The 19,707-nt window shown below is 50.3% G+C and overlaps 1 protein-coding gene across 1 annotated transcript in view; it reads left to right on the top strand.

Annotated features, from left to right (window-relative positions):
* CRACR2A (calcium release activated channel regulator 2A) overlaps positions 1 to 19,707 on the top strand; it is a gene marked incomplete at both ends in the record, with an annotated part of 56,900 nt that overhangs the window by 31,288 nt on the left and 5,905 nt on the right. The window contains 7 exons of the mRNA XM_084256108.1: positions 282 to 353; positions 2,780 to 2,825; positions 5,085 to 5,191; positions 9,332 to 9,656; positions 10,758 to 10,890; positions 14,426 to 14,507; positions 14,606 to 14,720. Of these exons, the coding sequence (XP_084112234.1) occupies positions 282 to 353; positions 2,780 to 2,825; positions 5,085 to 5,191; positions 9,332 to 9,656; positions 10,758 to 10,890; positions 14,426 to 14,507; positions 14,606 to 14,720 (880 nt within the window). The remainder of the gene's footprint in view (positions 1 to 281; positions 354 to 2,779; positions 2,826 to 5,084; positions 5,192 to 9,331; positions 9,657 to 10,757; positions 10,891 to 14,425; positions 14,508 to 14,605; positions 14,721 to 19,707) is intronic.

Consider the following 19,707-nt stretch of genomic DNA (forward strand, 5'->3'; position numbering starts at 1 on the left):
GACGTGTGCGGTCCCACCTGACCCAGGCAGCGATTGCAATTGCATGCGACCTGGGGATAAGTCAAATTCCTTGATGGCCCATGGCTATAAAATGGGGGTCATTTCCCCTTCGAGAGAGGGTGTCTGTGCTGCTGAATGTAGATCAGGCCTGCAAGTGCCTGCACACAGCAGACACTCTCTGTGGCATGTGAGCTCAGCCTGCTAGGCTCCAGTGTGCAGCACCCATCCAGGTGGCTCTCTCCCACAACAGTCACTTACCACTGCTATTGCCTGCTCCGCAGGGAAGTGTACCGTGTGACGGAGAGTATGCAGCGGGAGAAGTTGGGGCTCCTGAAACAGCTGGACTTCCTCAGGTATGCGGGCTCTGGATGGGTTCTGAGGGCATGTCCTGGGCACCTCGGTTGGAAGGGCCAGTCTGTGAGTCCTCCGGCCTACATGCAGAGGAAACATGGCTGCCAGGTGAGCACCTTCATCCACCTGGTCCCCAAAGTATTGTTTGGACAGAGCCAAGTACCATCTGGACTCTCCAGTGTATAGCTCTGTTTCATGCTGCTTGGTCTCTACCTGGTGCTTTGTAAAGTACTTGCTTACAGGAGAACTGAGTTTATTGAGCATCTACTCAATGCCAGATATTGGACCTCTTTCCTCTTCCACAAGACTTAGGAATGTAGGACATTACTAATGCAGAGTTAACGGATGAGGAAGCTGATATTAGAGAAATGAAGGAACTTAGCAAAAGTGATATAGCTTCTCATTGGTGGAGCCAGAATGGAGACCCATCTCTGGCTGATTTTTGTCCTTCCGCCAATATTCTGCTAATGTTAGTTGAGTGAGTAAAGGAGTCACAAATTAGGAACCAAAAACGGAGCCAAGGAGTTTCCTCAACCTGCTGAAACTCAGTGATAAATTCAAAGCTTGGTCCAGAATGTGCTAAAAACAAGAAACAAACCTGTGGGGAAAGATGGAATTTTCAGTTGTGTCTGTGGAGTGGCTCAGGCCCTGCCACCTGCCTGCCACACACCTCCTAGGTAATGGTGGTAACACAGAAGAACTTGGGGATCTGATTTTTTAAGCACAAGTGGTTTTGAATCAGCTCCATTATGAAAGTTTTTTTTTTTCCTTTTCTAATTTGAAGTTTTGAAAGCCAGGGGAAGTCACTGCATCTGGTCGCTGTGACACTACCCAATTGAAAAGTGCTTTCTTTAAACTGAATGCCCTTCAGGTTGACTTCCTTCAATACATGGTTCCACAGGGTCTCTAGAACCGGGGAGACGGAGGAGGTTCTTTGGGGACCGAGTTCTAATCCATTGACAGAAGAGTGAGATTCTCATGAAGGTTTTGGTGGAAGGATGAGAACAAGATGTGTAAGGACAAATTTGGGTTGGTTTGCTTGTGTCTCCTTTTTTTCTTTTGTCCTTAGAAAAAATGCAAGGGCAGATTCAGTGAGAATGAGCAGGGGAGAATGACAGAATGATGGGCAGCACTTGACACACGCCTGCGGGTCTTTAATGGAGACTAGCATCAGCGCAGAATCACCCACCTGGAGCCCTTCTGGGCTGTCAAGTGGCTCCTGGACGGAACTCTGCCAGCGGGGAAGGCTGGAGGGGAAGGCGCCACAGCAGACTCTCCTCCACGGTGAAATCACCAGGTGGCAGGAACCGTGGGCAAACAGGAATCAAGGACAGAAGCAGAGGGAGGGGTGTGGTGTGGTGTGGTGGGGTGAGGTGAGGTGTGGTGTGATGGGGTGGTGTGAAGTGGGGTGGGGTGTGGTGGGATGGGGTGTGGTGTGGTGGGGTGTGGTGGGGTGGGCAGTGGGAAGGTGGAGGTGGAGGGAACACAGGTGGTAGACTCAGGACAGGGTGATGACTTCACCCTAAGGCAAATGTGGGCAAATGGAAGCAATTGCAGGGCCATGGCGGTGGGGAAGCGGAGGGAGGAAGGCTGGTAACATCTACTTTGGAGCTGGATCTGGCTTCAGGCCTAGCACTGCCAGTCATGACCTTGCGTGACCTTGGGCAACTGATTTCAGGAACTGGAGTCTTAATTTTTTCACACCCACCTCACAGGCTTCTTTTGAGAATTAGGTGATACGAGTGAGTGCCAATCACCAGGCAGCGATGGGGAGGTTCTGCTGCCACCACCTTGGAAGCATTTCCTTAAATACTAAGCATCTCCGGCAAGGAGGTGGTGATAGAAGGCAGGAAACAGTGCAGGTTGCTCCCTGATCAAGATGTGTCTTCCCAGGGCCCCCCAAAGTCCTCACCCAGCTACAAGGGTTGCTAACATTTCCGTCCCCACAGCGGGTCCTTCTGCCATGAGAACCCTACTTTGCTGTTTTCGGTGTTTATAAAATACCCTTCTTGTGCCCCTGAACTTGCTCTGAAGTCCTGCTGTGAGCCCACCTGCCACCAGATGTGTGTAGCTGGGATATCATAGCCTGTACTCCTCCTGTTTCCTGCAATGCCGGCTGGGGCTGGGGTGGGGGGTGGGGGGCAGAGGTGCACAGGTGTAGCTGGAGCTCTTGGTGACCCTCTGGGAAGGCGCCCTCTAGCTGTAGGCTGGACCAGTGTCTGATACTGCAGGGCACCACAAAGCCTTGTGTATCCCCCACCTCTGAGCAGATTAACATGCCAACTACCTTCTGCCATTTACCACCATCCCTGAGGAGAGAGATTCAGACATTCTAGGTCTTCCTCACCAAGCCGCCCTGGGCACTCATCTGACCTGCAAGCTGATTTCAAGATCTGCTACTGAATAGATTTCCCTTTTCTGTCTACAGGGAAAGGAACAAGCACCTTCGAGATGAACGAGACATGTGCTTCCAGGTAACTGACCAGTGCAGTCTTCTCCTGAGGGAAGACCAGGGCTGTGTCAAGTGGTAGCCAGATCCTATGGGGTAGGCCCAAGAATGTCCCAAGTCTTGGGATCTGCTTTATCCTTTCCATGAGGCCAGGATGGTGGTAGATTATTTGAAAATGATAAAAATGCAGGGTGGCCTGCTGGGTAACAGTGCATTAATTTTCCACAGAGTAGCACGCTTTCCTCTTGGCATGAAGAGACTCAAATATTTGAGAGGGTCACACATGTCCTGGCTGCAGAAAGGACAGTTCTGTCCATGAGACAGTACAGTTGAAGTGCCATGCTCACTTTTAAATCAAAATGCTCAGTTTTTCCTTCATTAAAATGCTTCTCTCTTGATGAAAAATTTGCATTCATAGACCATTCTAGAGCAAATTAAAAATGTATATTTCACAATCTACATAGTTGATTTTATGAACATTTTTTACTCTCTGGAGACCCCTACTCCCCGATATCTGAGCACCAGACTTACATAGTTTCCCAAATAACACGGCATCCTATATTTATTTAAAACTAGTCACTGGGTCACGTGAAAGAAAATCTAGGCTTCCACGGGCCTTTACCATCTTCTCCTTCAGACAATCGTCGATGGATGCTCTGAAGGGAAGAAAAACTGGGGCAGGATGGATTGATGTGATTTTTCTAAATTATCAAGATTACATGCCATGAATTTCATGCGTGTCCTTGGGCAAATTATTTGCCTCTTAGCTCAGGATCCCAGCTATCACCTGAGGCAACGAATCCCTATCTCCCTTCCCATGTTGTAGGGGTTTTTGAGAAAAACTCCTCGAAAGAGGAGGGTGATATGCGCTGGGCCCTTACCTAGAGAATGGTGGGCCTCCCCAGTGGCGCAAGGGGTTAAGCACAGCACTGTAAAGCTATCTACAGCCTCTGCAGCATGAGTTTGATCCCCAGCTGGCCAGGGAGCAACCCACATGACACAGCAGACCTCTCCTGGCTCACCCGCTGCTCCCCTCAGCAGTGTAGTTCAGTAGATCTGCCTGTTCTGCTCCCCACTCTGTCTCTGGTGAATCCTCTCACCCCTCACACCTCTGGCCTGCACCCCAGCTCTTGTATGCATTAATAAATAAATCTTAAAAAAAGAAAAAAGAATGGCTTGGATACGGTTGACCTAAGGCAGTTGCATTAGGGCCACCTAGGCAGTCTCCAGGGCCCTCCTCCACACGGCCATTTCTGTCTCATATCTGAGTGGCAGCAAACATCACCGCCATCCACCTACAGGCACTTTTGGAATAAGGCTGCAGCCTAGACTTGTTTTGATGATGATAGTGATTATAATTGTTTTAGAAGTAACAGTGAATTTATTTTAAAACTTCCAACTAAATGTCAGCCTAATCTCTTGGCCTCACTTCCCTTTACCTGCCAAACTCATTTTGCTTTGAAAACAGAACAGAATTAAGAAGCCTAATGGAGAATAGAAGGAGGGAAACTATTGTGTTCAAGCAGAATAATAATTAAAGATTAATTTGGCAACATTCTAGCTACACCTTCGGGGCCCTGGGAGCAGGGCTGGCCCACCTTCTCTCATTAGGGCTGCAGGGGAATAGTGGGGTGGCTGATTAATGAGCAGTTCTTCCTGTGATCTCACGCCCCTCTGCTCCCAGAAGACATCTGTCAGGGAGTCTTGGCAAAGGGGGCTGTGAGCCTCCTCTTCACCCAGGTTCTCCATCACAGATCTGTGAGCAATTTGTCTCCGCTCAGCCCACTCTCACGAAGCTCTGAAATACGGAATCGTGTGTAGCAGCTGTAGACAGGGGATGCTTCATTGACCCTGGCCTGGCTCCCTTTCTCATAGGTGGGTCTTTGGAAACAAATAGGCCTTACAGCCACACAAGAGCCTGATGTAAAACTGTCACCCTAATCTCTGACCTCACATTCCTTGCCTGCTTGTAAATACTTTACCTATGCATTCCACATGATCTCTTGCAAGTATCAGTATTTCCGTGAAAGATAATGTGGTGGACCTCAGATTCTAAACTGTGTGGGGGTGCGTTTGCTTAGATTATCAGATTGATGGAATTATGGTGAGAGGTGAGGGCCAAGGCAAAGAGTAGGCGAATGTTCCCAGGAGGCCAGATCATCACATGTGTGCTTCAGAGTTTGGTTTATAGCCTGACCTAGCAGTGGGAAAGTTGAGCCCTTTTCAGCTCAAACAGTGGAACAAGTCAGCTGCTTGCATCTGAGGGTATTTTGTGTTTCTGCAGAAAGATAAGGCAGCCAAGGCAAACACAGCTGCTTTCAAGTCAAGCTGGAAACAGAGATCCGGCTCCGTGATTGGCAAGTACATGGACAGCAGGGGGATTCTTAGAAGGTAAGTCATCGTCCATCTGCTCACTCTTTCTGTCTGTCTCTCTGGGAGCAGTTTCTGAGCCCAGGCGGAGTGCAGACTGACCCTTGAGGTGTGGCTTTGGTGGAGAAGCCTGGGATCACTCCCCTTGAATCTTGAGAACATGTTCCGTAGCCTGTTCAGACACCCAAGTGGCATGTGCAGAGCAAACCCCTAGGGCAAGTCATTGCCTTTTGGGCCAGTCCCACCCTGGTGTGAGCCTGCAGGGGGACTGAAGAGTGCTGTCAAACAGCAGAGGAGAGAGAGGATGAGAGGATGGGGCCTGGAGATGGGGGAGTAGCTGGATGATACTCTGCTGTCTGTTGAGCTGGATGGAGGCACTTGGCTTCTCAGATGACTGTGAAGGGCTCTGATGTGTAATTAAAATGTCATACGGAATCACCAATAGTTGCACTCCTGTTGCAGATGAGAAGGGGGCCCATGCAGGGTAGACTGCTCTCAATGATCCCTGTTTAATTAACTCAAAAATAATATTTTGTTGCTGTTGGGCATCACATGATGAAGTTGGGTCCCAAAAGGAGTGGCTCATTGCCCATCCAAAGAGACCAGTTAGCTCCCTGCCCTCTCTTCTGGCACATACACCCCCACACGGAGGCTGCAGAGAGGCAGAGGCAGCCAGACCCCCAAGTAGCAGACCAGAGAGACAGTGTGTGAACTGGCTTATCTTAAAGACTCTGAGGACAGCAAGCCTCAGAGACACAGACATCGAAGGGGAGGTGATTCCAGGAGGGGATCACGGATGTCAGCGAGCTGAGCAGGCAGGTCTTTGGACCCAATCAATGATCATGAATTCCTTTTCTAAGTAGCTGAACTTGGAGGCACAGTTGGGAGCCAGACTTCTTCAATACAAATTGTCCTGTTGGTCCATGGATGGAATGCTTTCATCACTCATTCATCCAGCAGGCATTTGCTGAGTACCACTCTGTACTGTCGGCTTGCTAGGCTCAAAGGGATGCTTAAGCCGCCATTCTGGCTATGCAGCTTTGACCTTTTCAGTACCATGTCCATATGGTCCAGTCAATCAATTACCTAAACTAAAAGAATGCAAACTGTGGACCCTGTAAAGTTTCCTCGCAAGTTAAACAAGAACAGGATGCTTAATTCCCTGGGACAATGAGTATACATCACGAGGCATGACCAGGAAAATCTGGGGAGCCTTTGACTGATATGTGACTTTGCGTCTCAGAGACTGATCAGCGGAATGCCTTGTTAATAAGATGGGGACCAGGAGTGGGGGTTGGAGGCTTGATTTCAATCTTCAAACATGGGCCATAAAACTGCTCCATAAAACTAATCTGGATCCACAGAATCATCTCCCCAAAGGCCTAGATCACCTAAGCATCCATTTGCTTCCTTCTAACTTTTTTCTTTTGGTCCTACTGCCCTGAGACTTGAGTCAATAAAATCACTCACTCAATACAAAGGCCATGTTCTGCCTTCTCAGCAGCATCCTGCTGTAGCAGTTTGCTCCACGACTCCAGATTCTTTGGCAGTGTGGTGTTGCCTGATGCAACACTATACCAGCTATTCTTCTGAGCTTTGTGAAAATTCCAAAGAGAAATTCGACATGCATCCTGCCATTAATATTCATTATTGCATGCCTACTAAGCGTGAGGTTCTGTGCTTGGTGCAGGGTATACAGTGGCAGGCAAAATAGACCTGATCTCTATTCTCAGGAACTTGTGCTTGAGTAGAGGAAACTGACAGTAACCAAGGAAGCAACAAATTGGGAGCCCTGATTCCAGATGTTGACAGAGGTGACGCTCTCCATGCTGACACATAGCATTTGGTGACAAAACCAAAAATGAAGTTAGTCATGCTAACTTGAAGGTATTACAGGAATGTCATCGTGCTTGAGAATTTCCCAAATAAAAAGCATATTCAAGAAATGCTTCACTTAGGGTCATTTCAGTCACTCTCTCTTTTATGGTGGCTACTCACGTGTGTGCACTTAGATGCACTCTTGGGTATGTAAAGAGAGTGAAAGCAGATGGGAATGCTAATTGTATTCTGAAGCGGATAAGCAGTTAATAAGCTTGTTAGATATGGAGAGCCTTTTTTTTTTTTTTTTTAAGATGTCAGCTTCTATTAAAGACAGTGAATTTATAGATGAGTGCAAGGGTCCTTGTATCGCTACAAAATGTTTTATTTCAAGGAACCCAAACAAAGTCACCATTTTTGTGAGCAAGCACTGCATCTGAATTTATCTTTCAGAATTGCTCTTAACCCCAGAAGGCAATATATGTGCATTTTTTTTCCTTTCCCATCCTATTGTCGGTCCCTCAGAAATAATACTGTAAGAGAATTATTATAAGAGTTTGCATGGCCTGTGCCCTCTATCTGCTGTTTCTCCTTTTTCTTTTGGTGCCTCAGCCCTCATCCTCTTCCTCTCTCTTTCCCTGTCCTTGTGTGTATTCGTGCATGTGTGTACGTGTTTGTGAGTGAGCATGCACATGCATGTAGGCTGTGTACTTTTCAATTTCCTACATAAGACCCTCCCTGTCAAACTTCTTTTCCCTCTAAAACCTTCTCAGCTCTAGAAGGTTATTTCTAGATGGTCGCCACGGCTGAGAGGAACTCCTGTGCCAGGGGCTGAGGGCTCTGCCTGCAAACCTAAAAAGACAGCCTGATTTCAGGCCTGTTTGCTCATCATGAAATGTGGTCCCTGGGGGTTTGTAGACAGCACGCTCTGCCTATCTTTTGCATTTGATGCCCATGATGAGTCACATTTCTTTAAAAAGATTTATTTAATTTATTTATGCACATACAGGAACTGGGGTGTAGGCCAGAGGTGTGGGGGGTGAGAGGATTCACCAGAGACAGAGCGGGGAATAGAAAAGGCAAATCTAGTGAAATACACTGCTGAGGGGATCAGTGGGTGAGTTAGGGGAGGTCTGCTGTGCCATGTGGGTAGCTCCCTGAGCGGGGATCAAACTGGTGCTGCAGTGGCTGTGGATAGCTTCATAGGTTGCATCTTAACCCCTTGTGCCACCAGGTAGGCCCCAATGGGTCACATTTATGAAGAAACAGAGGCCTGAAGTGCCTCAGCTAGGGAAACACAGTAAGTAAGGACTGGCCTTGGGCCCAGAGCTATCCACAGCCACTGCAGCACCAGTTTGATCCCCGCTCAGGGAGCTACCCACATGGCACAGCAGACCTCTTCTGACTCGCCCACTGATCCCCTCAGCAGTGTATTTCGTCAGTCTGCCTTTTCTGTTCCCCACTCTGTCTCTGGTGAATCCTCTCATCCCCCACACAGCTGCCTGATTGTTCACCAGCATCTTTCTTCATGGATCTGTTATGCTCCGTTCATCACAGCCTTTACTTCTCCTTCATAGCACTTCTCACAACTTGTAAAAGTGTATTTATTTGTGTGGTTATGACTCTAACCTCCCAATGAACCAAACATTCCTGGAGGACAGGGATTATCTGTCTATTCTCGAATGTATTTTTAACTTAATATCCGATAGTAATCATCATTCTCATCACCGTCATCACTTTCATCATTACTTTCATCACCTTCACCTCATCTTTATTATCATTATCACCTTCATCTTCACCATCCCCTTCATCACCTTTATATTCGCCTTCCCCAGGATACACTTAGTACAGGTGTCTCCAGCTAAAGAATGCAGGGTCTGGGCCTCCCCGGTGGTGCAGCGGTTGAGCGCTGGGTTGCAAAGCTGCCCGCGGCCTCTGTGGCGCCAGTTCGATCCCCGGCTGCTCCCGGCCACCGGAGGAGGGTCCCGCATGGCGTGCAGACCTCTCCTGCCACCCGCTACTCCCCTCAGCAGTGTACTTCGGTCCTTCTGCCTGCTCTGCTCTCCGCTCTGGCTCTGGTGAATTCTCTCACCCTCCAGCGCTTCTGACTGTACCCAGTGCTTGTATAAATAAATAAATAAATAAACAAAATAAATAAATAAATAAATAAATCTAAATCTAAAAAAAAAAAAAGAATGCAGTGTCTGGCTTGCCCCCACTTTTGGAGCTCTCTGCCCCCAGGCATGGTTATTTGCCACAAAGGCGCGGACAGCACTCCAACTTCCAAATTGATATATTTTATGACATTCTCTGCTCTTTTCTTTCTTCCCCTCCCCAAAATAGCCAGTCAGAAGAGGAAGAAGATGTGTTTGGCATCCCAAGGAGGAAAAGTTCTCTGGGCCTGAGTGGGTATCCGGTTACAGAAGAGGAGCCAGGAGCCAAGGAGTCAGGGACTGGGGGTTCCCTCACCCCGACACTGCGCAGAATCATTTCCATTGAGGAAGACCCTCTTCCCCAGCTCCTGGAGGGCAAGCCACTGAGCAAATGTACAGAAGAGGAGGAGGTGTCTCCCCAGGCCGTGGAAGGACGAACCCAGCAGGCCCCAGCCTTGGAGCTCCTGCCCACCTCCCCTCGGGAGCAGCCTGTTGGAAAAGAGGCCTGGTCTAAGGTGAAGGCACCTCCCACCCTAGGTTGTTTGTCAGTCCTGAGCCTTGTCCCTTGCTGTTGAGCTCTGGTGTCCCGAAGGCAGCTCAGGAGGTCAGAAGCAGTTTGCCTGTGATTCACAGGATGGATGCCTTCAAATACCATCCTCCTCTCTCTAACTGAATGTCACTAGGCCAAAAGGCTATGAATGGCTTTTCTCTGAAACTCAAGTACTGCTACTATCCACTGCCACACCTTTATAGTATTTGTTCTATGAGATGAGCTAATTCCCCCAAATCCACTTTTAAATAGCTTCTAAAGAGCCTCCTCATTTGCCCAGGCAGTGCTGGGCGGGTCTGAGGGCAGGATCTGGGTGAACAAGCAGCTCTCTAGAAAGGGGACTGCGCAGTGGAAAGGCCCCTGTCTCTCACTGGCTCCAGATCCCGGGGTGAGGGCTTTGCCTCTGGGCTTGAACCTCCCTTCCCTCTGCTGCTGGGTGGAAGAGAAGAAGCAGCAGTGTCTGGTTGACTGAAAAACTCTGCCCAAGACCCGTCATGACAGGACTTCCCAACCCACTGATGACATAGTTCCAGAGCCCTTGGGATCCTGGGCCGATGCTGACGAGATAGAACAGACAGCCAAGTGCAAGGAGGCCAGGGTGCCCTTCATTCGGTCCAGGCTTTCAGGCCAAGGCATAAGAGACCCCTCCCCTGACCTCAGATGTCCCTGAGCACTGGGATAAGTAGAGCCCCCTTCCCTGCACACATCCTCCCTGCCCCATAGGGACCCCCTCCTTTGGGGACCGTGACACCTGCCCATGCTCCCAGAGCACCTACACATCGTGCTGTGATTATTCCCCAGTCTCCTTCACCCTAAGCCAGGCCTACCTCCTGGGCCTGCTCCTCGGGTCCTGCACGCATGTTGATTGAATAAATGTTTCTTCCCCCTATGGAGGCTGGAGGAGCATCCATTCCCTGCTCCCATCTCCCTGCATTCTGAGGCTGGAGCAGCCTCCTGGTGCTACTTGGGGGCCAGGTCCCAACCCTCCCCTGACAGCGCGAGGACCAGAAAGGGCAGGTGGTGGCACAGGCCTCCTGGGCTTGGCTGGACTCTCTGCCGTCCACAGGAGGAAAGGTCTCCACCCACCCCTGACCGGCTCTTCAAGATCGTGTTTGTGGGCAACTCGTCCGTGGGGAAGACGTGCTTCCTGAGGAGGTTCTGTGAGGACCGGTTCTCCCCGGGCACAGCAGCCACTGTGGGTGAGTCTCCTTTTTTTTTTTTTTTTTAAAGGTTTATTTATTCATGCATACAAGAAGTGAGGCAGAGGCCAGAGACGTGAAGGGTGAGAGGACCCACCAGAGACAGAGTGGGGAACAGAACAGGAAGACTGACTGAAACACACTGCTGAGGAGAGCAGAGGGAAAGACAGGAGAAGTCTGCTGCACCATGTTGCCAGCTCCCTGGCCAGGGATCGAACTCCTGCTGCAGTGGCTGCGAACAGCCCCAAAGATTATGTACCAACCCCTTGAGCCACCAGGGAGGCCCGAGTCTCCTTCTTAAGGCAGGGCCTGGCCCATCTTCGTAGGGGGAAGATCTTCGTAGGGGGAAGATGTGAAAAGAGGACTGAGGAGGGATTTGGTGCCCAGAGGGCTGGACCACAGGGAAGTGGCGAGAGGAAGTTCACCCACACACGTGGCATGGGCACTCCGGAAGTCCAGCTCTGGCTGATACTGAAGTGGCAAAGATGGAGTCCGGTCTTGTATCGCTTTGTCAAGCCCATCTCTCTTGTTATCATTCCTTCCCCCCTTTCCAGTAGGGCCCTGAATCTTCATGCTTCTTCAGGGTCAGGCAGGACAACCCGAGGCCTACACCCCCCTGCTCCCTTCAAAAGTGGGCTGCAACCCCCTTGCCAACCCCTCCCTGTGTGGGTGCAGGCACAGGTGGAATGGAGGACAGACCTCTCCTGCCACCCACTGCTCCCCTCGGCAGTGTACTTCATCAGTCTGCCTGTTCTGCTCTCCACTCTGGCTCTGGTGAATTCTCTCACCCTCCCACACTTCTGACTGTGCCCAGTGCTTGTATAAATAAATCTTTAAGAAAAATAAAAATAAAAATAAAAGTGAAGGGATTTGAGACCTACTATGCTCTGGGTGATTTCTTTCACCTGTCAAATTTCACCCATCCTTCTTTCCAGGCCTGGCGGGGTGCTGTTGGGAGGCATGGGGGCAACATTTCAAGCTCAGCTACTAATGGATAAGCCTGGCTGAATGTTCCCTCACTTGGGTAATGTTTTATTCACACAGAGGCTTTTACTCCTCTCACCCAGAGTGGCTCATTGCATTGGAAAGTATGGCAAGACCCAAAGCCTATTGACCTTTTAGCTTCAACCAAGTTGAGTAGCTCAAGCAAAAAATTAATCCTTTGAGTGCCTACTATGTACTATTTATCCAGGCTCATACATTAACTATGCTTGAAAATATATTGACATGACTTTTGTATCTCTCTTCACAACAACCCCGGGGTTAAGTGTTATCACCCAATAGATAGATCAGGTCACAGAGGCCTAGAGAGATTAACAGGTGTGTCCATATGCCTATCAGCTGTTTGGCGGGTGCTGATGCCTCCATCCTGCCACCCACACCCCTTCTATTCCACTTCACGGTCTCCCTAACAACAATGAACTGTGTGTGCTCAGCTCCTGGTGAGTAACGAGGACACTTTCCTGCCAGGGAGAAGGGCAGAGGATGGTGCAGGCAGGCTGAGGGCTGCAGGCATCAGAAGTCCCGGATCTTCATCTCAGCTCTGCAGTCATCACCAGTGTGTGGCCCCAGGAAGACCTGTTCCCTCTTTGGGGCTTTAGTTTTCCTTTGAGTAGTTACTCAAGAATACCTCCAAGCCCGGGTTTCTGTCCTGACTATCTTTGATCCTTGGCCGCCTGATGTTTGACTCTCCCTGCCCTGGCCAGAGCCTGTCCAGGGAGACTCCATTTTCTTCCCTTTTTTTTTTTTTAAAAGGATTTTATTCATTCTTTTATACAAGAACCAGGGTACAGGCCAGATTCACGGGACGGTGAGAGGATTTACCAGAGACAGAGCAGAGAGCAAAACAGGCAGACTGACGAAATACACTGCTGAGGGGAGCAGCAGGGAAGGCAGGAGAGGTCTGCTTCGCCATGTGGGACCCTCGCTGGCTGGCGGGGATCGAACCCGCGCTGCAGAGGCTGCGGACAGCTTCACGGCGCTGCGCTCAACCACCTGCGCCTCCAGGGGAGGCCACATTTTCTTCTTTTTTATCCAGAATGGGCCCTTCCAAGTTTCTGCCTACAGAAATAGGTTTCCTCCACAGATTTCAGGTGTCCCATTCTTACGACTGAGCCTTGCCCCATGCCATGGTCACATCTAGATCCTCTCCCATTCCCTCCCTCCTGCCCCTTCCATCCAATGCCTGGGAACACCCCAAGGTGAAGAATGAGACCCCAGAGGGAAGAAGGGCCAAGCCTGGGAGCCAATCCAGAGCAGTCTGGCCTTGTCCGCCCTGAGGGGAATGCCTGGGTGAGCCTGTGCCTCTGAACCTTCTCTGTGAAGCAAGTGACTCTGGCGTCCCTGCTGGTCCCAACATTCTGGGGGTTCATGACCTCCCCCTTTGCTCTAATCCTGGGCCCTCATTACTGGCCTTTGCCTGGAGGTATTGCTAGGATGGCCTCTTCCATTACTGCCTCTTTGTTGTCTGTTTTGTCTCTTCTGTTTCTATCTGTCCCTGCTGCTGTTGCTACCCCTCCCTGGACCCTCCAGATCAAGGACCTCAGCTGCTTCTTTGAAAGAGGTAGGGGATCCTCAATTAAAAATAAATAAAAGACAAAAAAAAAATCAATGAAAAAAAGTAGGAGGGGATTTCTCCTGGTTCCAAGATCTGCTATGTTAAGGGGAAAAGGCCTTTTGACTCTCGCTCAGCATTGGCGAACAGTCAGATAGGATGTAGGAGGGAAGAGCGTCTGTTATCAAAGGATCTGCATTAAGGTCCTGGTTGCTGCTGTGAGGGACAGAACGCTGGCCCTGACCTCGCGTCCCCTCTTGGCGGCTGATGACTGCAGCGAGTGTCGCAGCTCAGAGAGATGCTGGTGGAAGGCCCGGTGGCTGGGACCAGGAGTGCTAGGCCTGTCTCCAGGGTGAGCCTTGTCTTTGATTTCTTCTCCCACCCATTCACTCCTCTCATGTCCCTCCCTCCGCTGCCAGACCCTCCCCGGCTCCTCCTGTGCTCCTCTTCCTCGTGACTCCTCCTCCTGCCCCTCCACAAGCCTTTGTACTGGCTGATGGAAGTCTTAAAGTATGGTCCACACACACCCCCATCCACAGCACGCCCCGCCCCGGGATATTTGATTTTTCTTGAAGGAACTTGGGAAAGGATTTTAGGGAGAAAGAAAAGAGAGAGAGAGAGAGAGAGAGAGAGAGAGAGAGAGAGAGAGACTAGAGGACAGTCTTTCCTCCTGATATTCACAATGAGAGAGTAAATCCATGAGTAAGAGCAGTTGGCTTTGCACCGGTAAATCGCTTTTGTACAGGTGACCTCTTTTGACCCCTGAGGAGGGTGTGCTGACAGAACTGTGGGGAGGGGCCTTTCAGAGACATTAAGTGATACATCAGGTCCCACAGTTAATAAATGGCAGAGACAGGACCAGAGCTCAGGGCTTCTGCCTCACCGTTTTCCGGTGCTCTGACCACTTCCTCACATGGCTGCCCAGAAACTGCACGTGGAGAGCTGTCACCTTGGAAGTGACAGGTCTGTTCCATCTTGCAGGCATCGATTACCAAGTCAAGACAGTGTGTGTGGACAACTCCCAGGTGGCTCTGCAGCTGTGGGACACGGCTGGGCAGGAGAGGTGAGGAGCTGGTCCCCACGCCCCTGCTCCCCTATTGCAGCCACGGGACTGGGCTGGGAGGGGAGGGGGCACCGCTGACCAGCTGCCTGTGGGCGCAGGTACCGCTGCATCACCCAGCAGTTCTTCAGGAAGGCCGACGGCGTCATCGTCATGTACGACCTCACTGCCAAGCAGTCCTTCCTGTCGGTGCGGCAGTGGCTGAGCAGCGTGGAGGTGAGCTGGTACCTTCCAGGATGCTTATGCTGGACCCTGGCCTCCACTTTCTCTGCCTGTCTCTCACCTGGCCCTCTGTGCTTTCAGAATCTTGTTCCGAAGCCACCTTCTCCAGAACACCTGATTCAGGCATCTGGAGAGCATCCCTCCCACTGCCCACTACCAGGCTTGTTATTGGGGACCCAAGAGTGAACAAGACAGGCCCAGTCCTGCCTCAGACGAATGCAGATTGTGTCAATTATCACCCTGTTCCATTGGGTTTAGTGCCACGAATGAATGGGATAGGATTGGTGAAGGGCGTGCAGAGAGGAGTGTTAAGGAAGATTTCCCCAGAAAATCTGTATTTCAGTGGAGTCGCAAACGCCTTCTTCCAGAACTGTTCCCACTCCGCCTCTCCCTGCCCATGTCGCTCAGTCATGCCTGGCCTCTGAGCCCCACTACATGGCTTCTCGGGGCCTCTGCCACAACCCTCACATGAGGGAAGGTTGATCTACAATGTGGGGGCCCAGGCTCACCCAGGCAGGACCACAGAACAGCCTTGCCCTGGAATTCTGGGTTGTCTGTAAAACTTGACTCTCTTGAACCACATTTGCAGTCAGTTGCTTTGTCAGAGCTTTGCACTTCCTGCCGGTCTGCGTGTTCTTCTTCTACCACTTGAACTGAGATTTCCAAGGCCAAGAGCGGTGTGGACAAGCCAGTCTTTTCTTTTTACGGGGCCTCAGCTTGTTCTCTAACGAGCAGTCAAGTAGGTTGTCCCAACCCCTTCCACTGGGAGGATCAATTTGTTCACTTCATTGTTCAAAATCCTGCTAGGCGCTGTTTTGAGTCTGGGAATTGCAGCCACAGATAAAAGACAACATAGCTGTGCTCGCGGAGTTTCTGTGCAACCCTCATGAGACCCTGCGCAGGCTCTTCCCCTCTTACCCCACCACCTTGTGGCTTTGTGAAGGACACATTCGCCACCCGGCAGCTGCCCGTACTCTGTGCACCCCCACTACACCCCCCCCCCAAGAAGTGAAAGGGCATTCTGGCCTGGGCCCCACAGCTACGCACCTCAGGGGCCAGATGCAAGCGTGGTCACTGTGTGGTGGTACCAGGGGCACACCACGGGTGGGGACTTCCTTCCTCCATCCCTCTGCTCAGCTCTGATTCCTGCTTCCCAGTCTGCTGTTCTTGCAGTCCGGACTGGCTGGGCCCTCCTCCTCCATCATCCATCCACATCTCTCTCTCACCAAGAAAAACAGGAATGAGAATGGAAGCCAGATTCCAGGGTTTCCCAGAACTTTGCTTAATACAAATTACTTCTCCAAAGTATCATGCCTAAAACATTTATAGTTGAGAAAATGTATGTTTTGAAATGTAGTAAATGGCTTTCCCCTGAGCTAAGCAAACAGTGTGGGAAATCTGGAAGGGATTCCTCAGTAACTTTGGAATTTATGACATGATTTTTTTGACAGCTCCAGCAGATCTCTCTTCCTCACATAAGTTAGGCACTAGGAGAGATTTTAGAGAGAACCTGACCCAGCGGGTCTCAAGCTTTCTTCCCTGGAGCCCTGGATTCAGACTGCTGCTCCCTGGGGACCCGTCAGGGCCAGGCAAGGTCTAGCGGTCACAGTTGGGGGACCCTCTTCCCCGATCTCTGTCAGGGATACTTCTTTCAGCTGTGTATATTAGAGACTCAGGTCCAATTCCGTGAAACAAGAGGGTTTCCCTTTAATAGTCACTGATCTAATGCAGCCTCTCATTCTCATTCTCAAAGAATAAATGACTTCTTCAAGGTCATGCATTCTTCCCCCAGCTGTAGATACTGAACTGTCCCCCAATATCTGAATTTTGATCTATTCTAAAGCCAGGCAGCGGCAGATCAAATAGTGTGAGATTCATGGGGACGGATGGGGACAAGTGGGTGGGGCTGTGCTCTCTGCCATCCTTAGGACTGTGGTTTCTCAGGCTCCTGTTCTGTACAGAGCCTGCCATTGAGCCGGAGAGGCGGGGCATCAGGCTGAACCTGGTGTTCCAAGGCTGGAGGTAAAGAAATGTCAGAGAGGGGTCATTGCAGTTCAAGGCATGACGTCAGTTCTTCTTCGGGAACTTTCTGTGAATTCCCAGGTGCCCAGCCCTGGCTGGGGGGCAGGGTCCTGCATGGGGGGTGGGTGTGAAAAATCATGGTCAGCACGAGTCCAGCAAGAGGCCCAGAAGCCGTGGTACACCTCTTGGCTCAGGACGCCCAGCTGAGGTGTCAGATCCATGTCCCCACAGAGCTTCCCATGCCAGGTGGACCTTTTCAGTATAGAGTTTGAGATTTTCTTCTTTAAAATATTAGCTGAAGATCTCATTAAACTTTTTTTTAAGTTCTTTTTCAACACAAATGCAATTTTTTTTTTTTTATTTATACAAGCACTGGGTAGTCAGAAGCGCGGGAGGGTGAGAGAATTCACCAGAGCGGAGAGCAGAACAGGCAGACTGACAAAGTACACTGCTGAGGGGAGCAGCAGGCAGCAGGAGAGGTCTGCGCGCTATGTAGGACCCTCGCCCAGCGGCCAGGGATCAAACTGGTGCTGCAGAGGCTGCAGGCAGCTTTGCAACCCAGCTCTCAACCACTGCGCCACCAGGGAGGCCCTCATTAAACTTTAAATGATGCTTCTAAACCTGGATGAACATCAGGAGGACCTATCAAGTTTTCAAACAAAACAAGTGCCAGGGCCTTCTCTCCCCACAGAATGATGCAGGTCCTAGAAATTTTAAAAAGGGAGGGAGGGAAAGAAGAAGAGAGCAAAATCCCAGGAGATTTTGCTCAGCCGCCATGGATCCCAGCCTTAACAAGCACCTCCCAAACTCTAATGTACAAAGGGCTGTCCAGGGGGTCTTGTTAAAATGCAGAATGTCTGGTGGCCTGACCCTCTTTGTTTCTAACCAGTTCTCAGGTGAGACCGATGCTGCTGGTCCAGGGACCACACTTTGAGAAGCAAAGGCTCTGAGTCATCTTCAAAGATGTCTGTGCTCCTTCAACAAAAAATTGCTGAGCCTGTCCCCCAGGCCCCACAGCCACTAGGCATGCTGGAGGGCTTGGGATGAGGACCCAGGAGTCATGTTCAGTTCGGTGGCCCCGGCTTCTGGGGCAAGTGCGGGAGGCTGTGTCAGATGGCGTGTGTGCGTGGAGGGTGTGGAGCGATGGCATCATAAATGCAATTATTCCCGAGATTCTTGAAAAGCTAAGTCATTCTGCCTTGGCAACCAGCAATCAGAGGTGTCAGGTGATAGATTTAAACCTGACACCTAATTTGATCAGAGGGGAACTGAAAATAATAAGTACTTTGTATATGTGGAGCACCTTATTTTTCCAGAGAGCTCCAAGCACTTTGCCAACTCCCTCGCCTGGAGCAGGAGGGTGGAGGGGGAGCTTTAATAACAGGCTTCAAGGTTTGAAGCCTTATTATTAAGTGAATACTGGCCAGCTGTTCTCAGTGCCCCTTCCTCCCTCAACCTGAAAGGCAATTCAAGAAGAGAGGGCTTAAATTGCTGCCGATTATACAAAGCAAAGACTTACCCTTATAAGAGGTTGTGTGGGGTGGGAACAGATGCCCGGGGGAGGTATAGAGTTCCCCCAAAAGGAAGTTCTTACCATTCCCAGCTCAGCCACTTCCTGGCAATGAAACTTCAGCCAATCGCTCAAGAGGGCATAGATATAGGCCCTGCCAGGTTCCTCATGCCCCCCCACCCCACATTCCACAAGGCCTGATCCTGGGGGTGGGGTACAGGCACAGGCTGGAGCAGGTGTGTATGTAGATAAGAGGACCCTGGAGGAGACTTCCAGCCCAGGGGAAACCAAAACTCTTTGGAGCAGGCCAACCAGCTCTTCCCTTGCTTGATGAAGTGAGAGAAGCTTACCCATGACTGTCCTACCCAGCCTCCTGGTCCACTTCACACCCAGGTGACTTTACCTGGCCTGCTGCTCCTGCAGAAGAGGCCCACCTGGGCCCAGACATTCTGTGCTGATTCTCTTGCCATTCTACATTTCCTGTGCCTTTACTAAAAATCAAAGTTGTTCGTCTTTGCTGTCAACTCAGGGCCTTCCCAACCCACCTGCACCCCTTCTCAACTCAGCAGGCTAGGGCTGGTTCAACCAGTGCAATCAAGAGGAGAAAACAGTCAGGCCGTAGGGGCCCCACAGTAGGGCCCGGGACAAACTGGACATCTGAAGACTGTGAGGTCTGTCTGATCAGACAGGGAGAATAGGATCTGGTACAGGCCTGAATGGACTGGTATCTCCCCCAAATCTACATTGTTGGTCCCCTATGGCAACAGCTCTGGCACTCAGCTTTCCATCTGTTTGTTATGTGATAGCTCTGTACTGCTAGGTCTCTAAGTCCAGGACATGGACTATGCCTGGCATCATTGAGCCAATCACCACAACTTGGAGTTTCATCAAATGCAGACTCTTGTTTTATGGATGAGCAAGGATTAGAGCCAGAGAGAGGAAGTGACTTGTCCAGAAGCACCCCCAGTGTGTCAGATGGCACAGCCAGAGCTCGATGCTGCTGTGAGCCTCTCTCGTCACGTGGTCTCTGGTTGACATCTGCTTCAGAAAAAGAGGTGTGCATTTCTTTTTCAGGCCTTTCTGCTTCAGTCTCAAAGCAAAACAGCTCTTTGGCTCAAAGGGGTCAGGACCACTTTCCCTTCCTGGACCGCTTGCTAGTTCTCCTTCTGCGATCTTTGTCATCGCTGACAATGTACAGCACAGAGCAAAAAATAGCAGTTTGATTTTTTTTCCCACATTCCAAGTTGAGCTTGAAGTGCTGGCAGTTTAAAACGAACTACACAAATAAATCTTGTTTTGACTCATAGTCCAGGGGGTGGATAAATATGGAAACCCCCAAGATATAATTTTGCAGTCATTTTTTTCTTAGCATAACTGCATGCTTTAATGTGCTGAGAAATTTTTTGTTCTGGCTCCAGAGAAACAGCAGCACTATCCCTGTTAAGTGCT

Source organism: Talpa europaea (assembly GCF_964194135.1).
Source record: "Talpa europaea genome assembly, chromosome: 15".
Taxonomy (NCBI): Eukaryota; Metazoa; Chordata; class Mammalia; order Eulipotyphla; family Talpidae; genus Talpa; species Talpa europaea.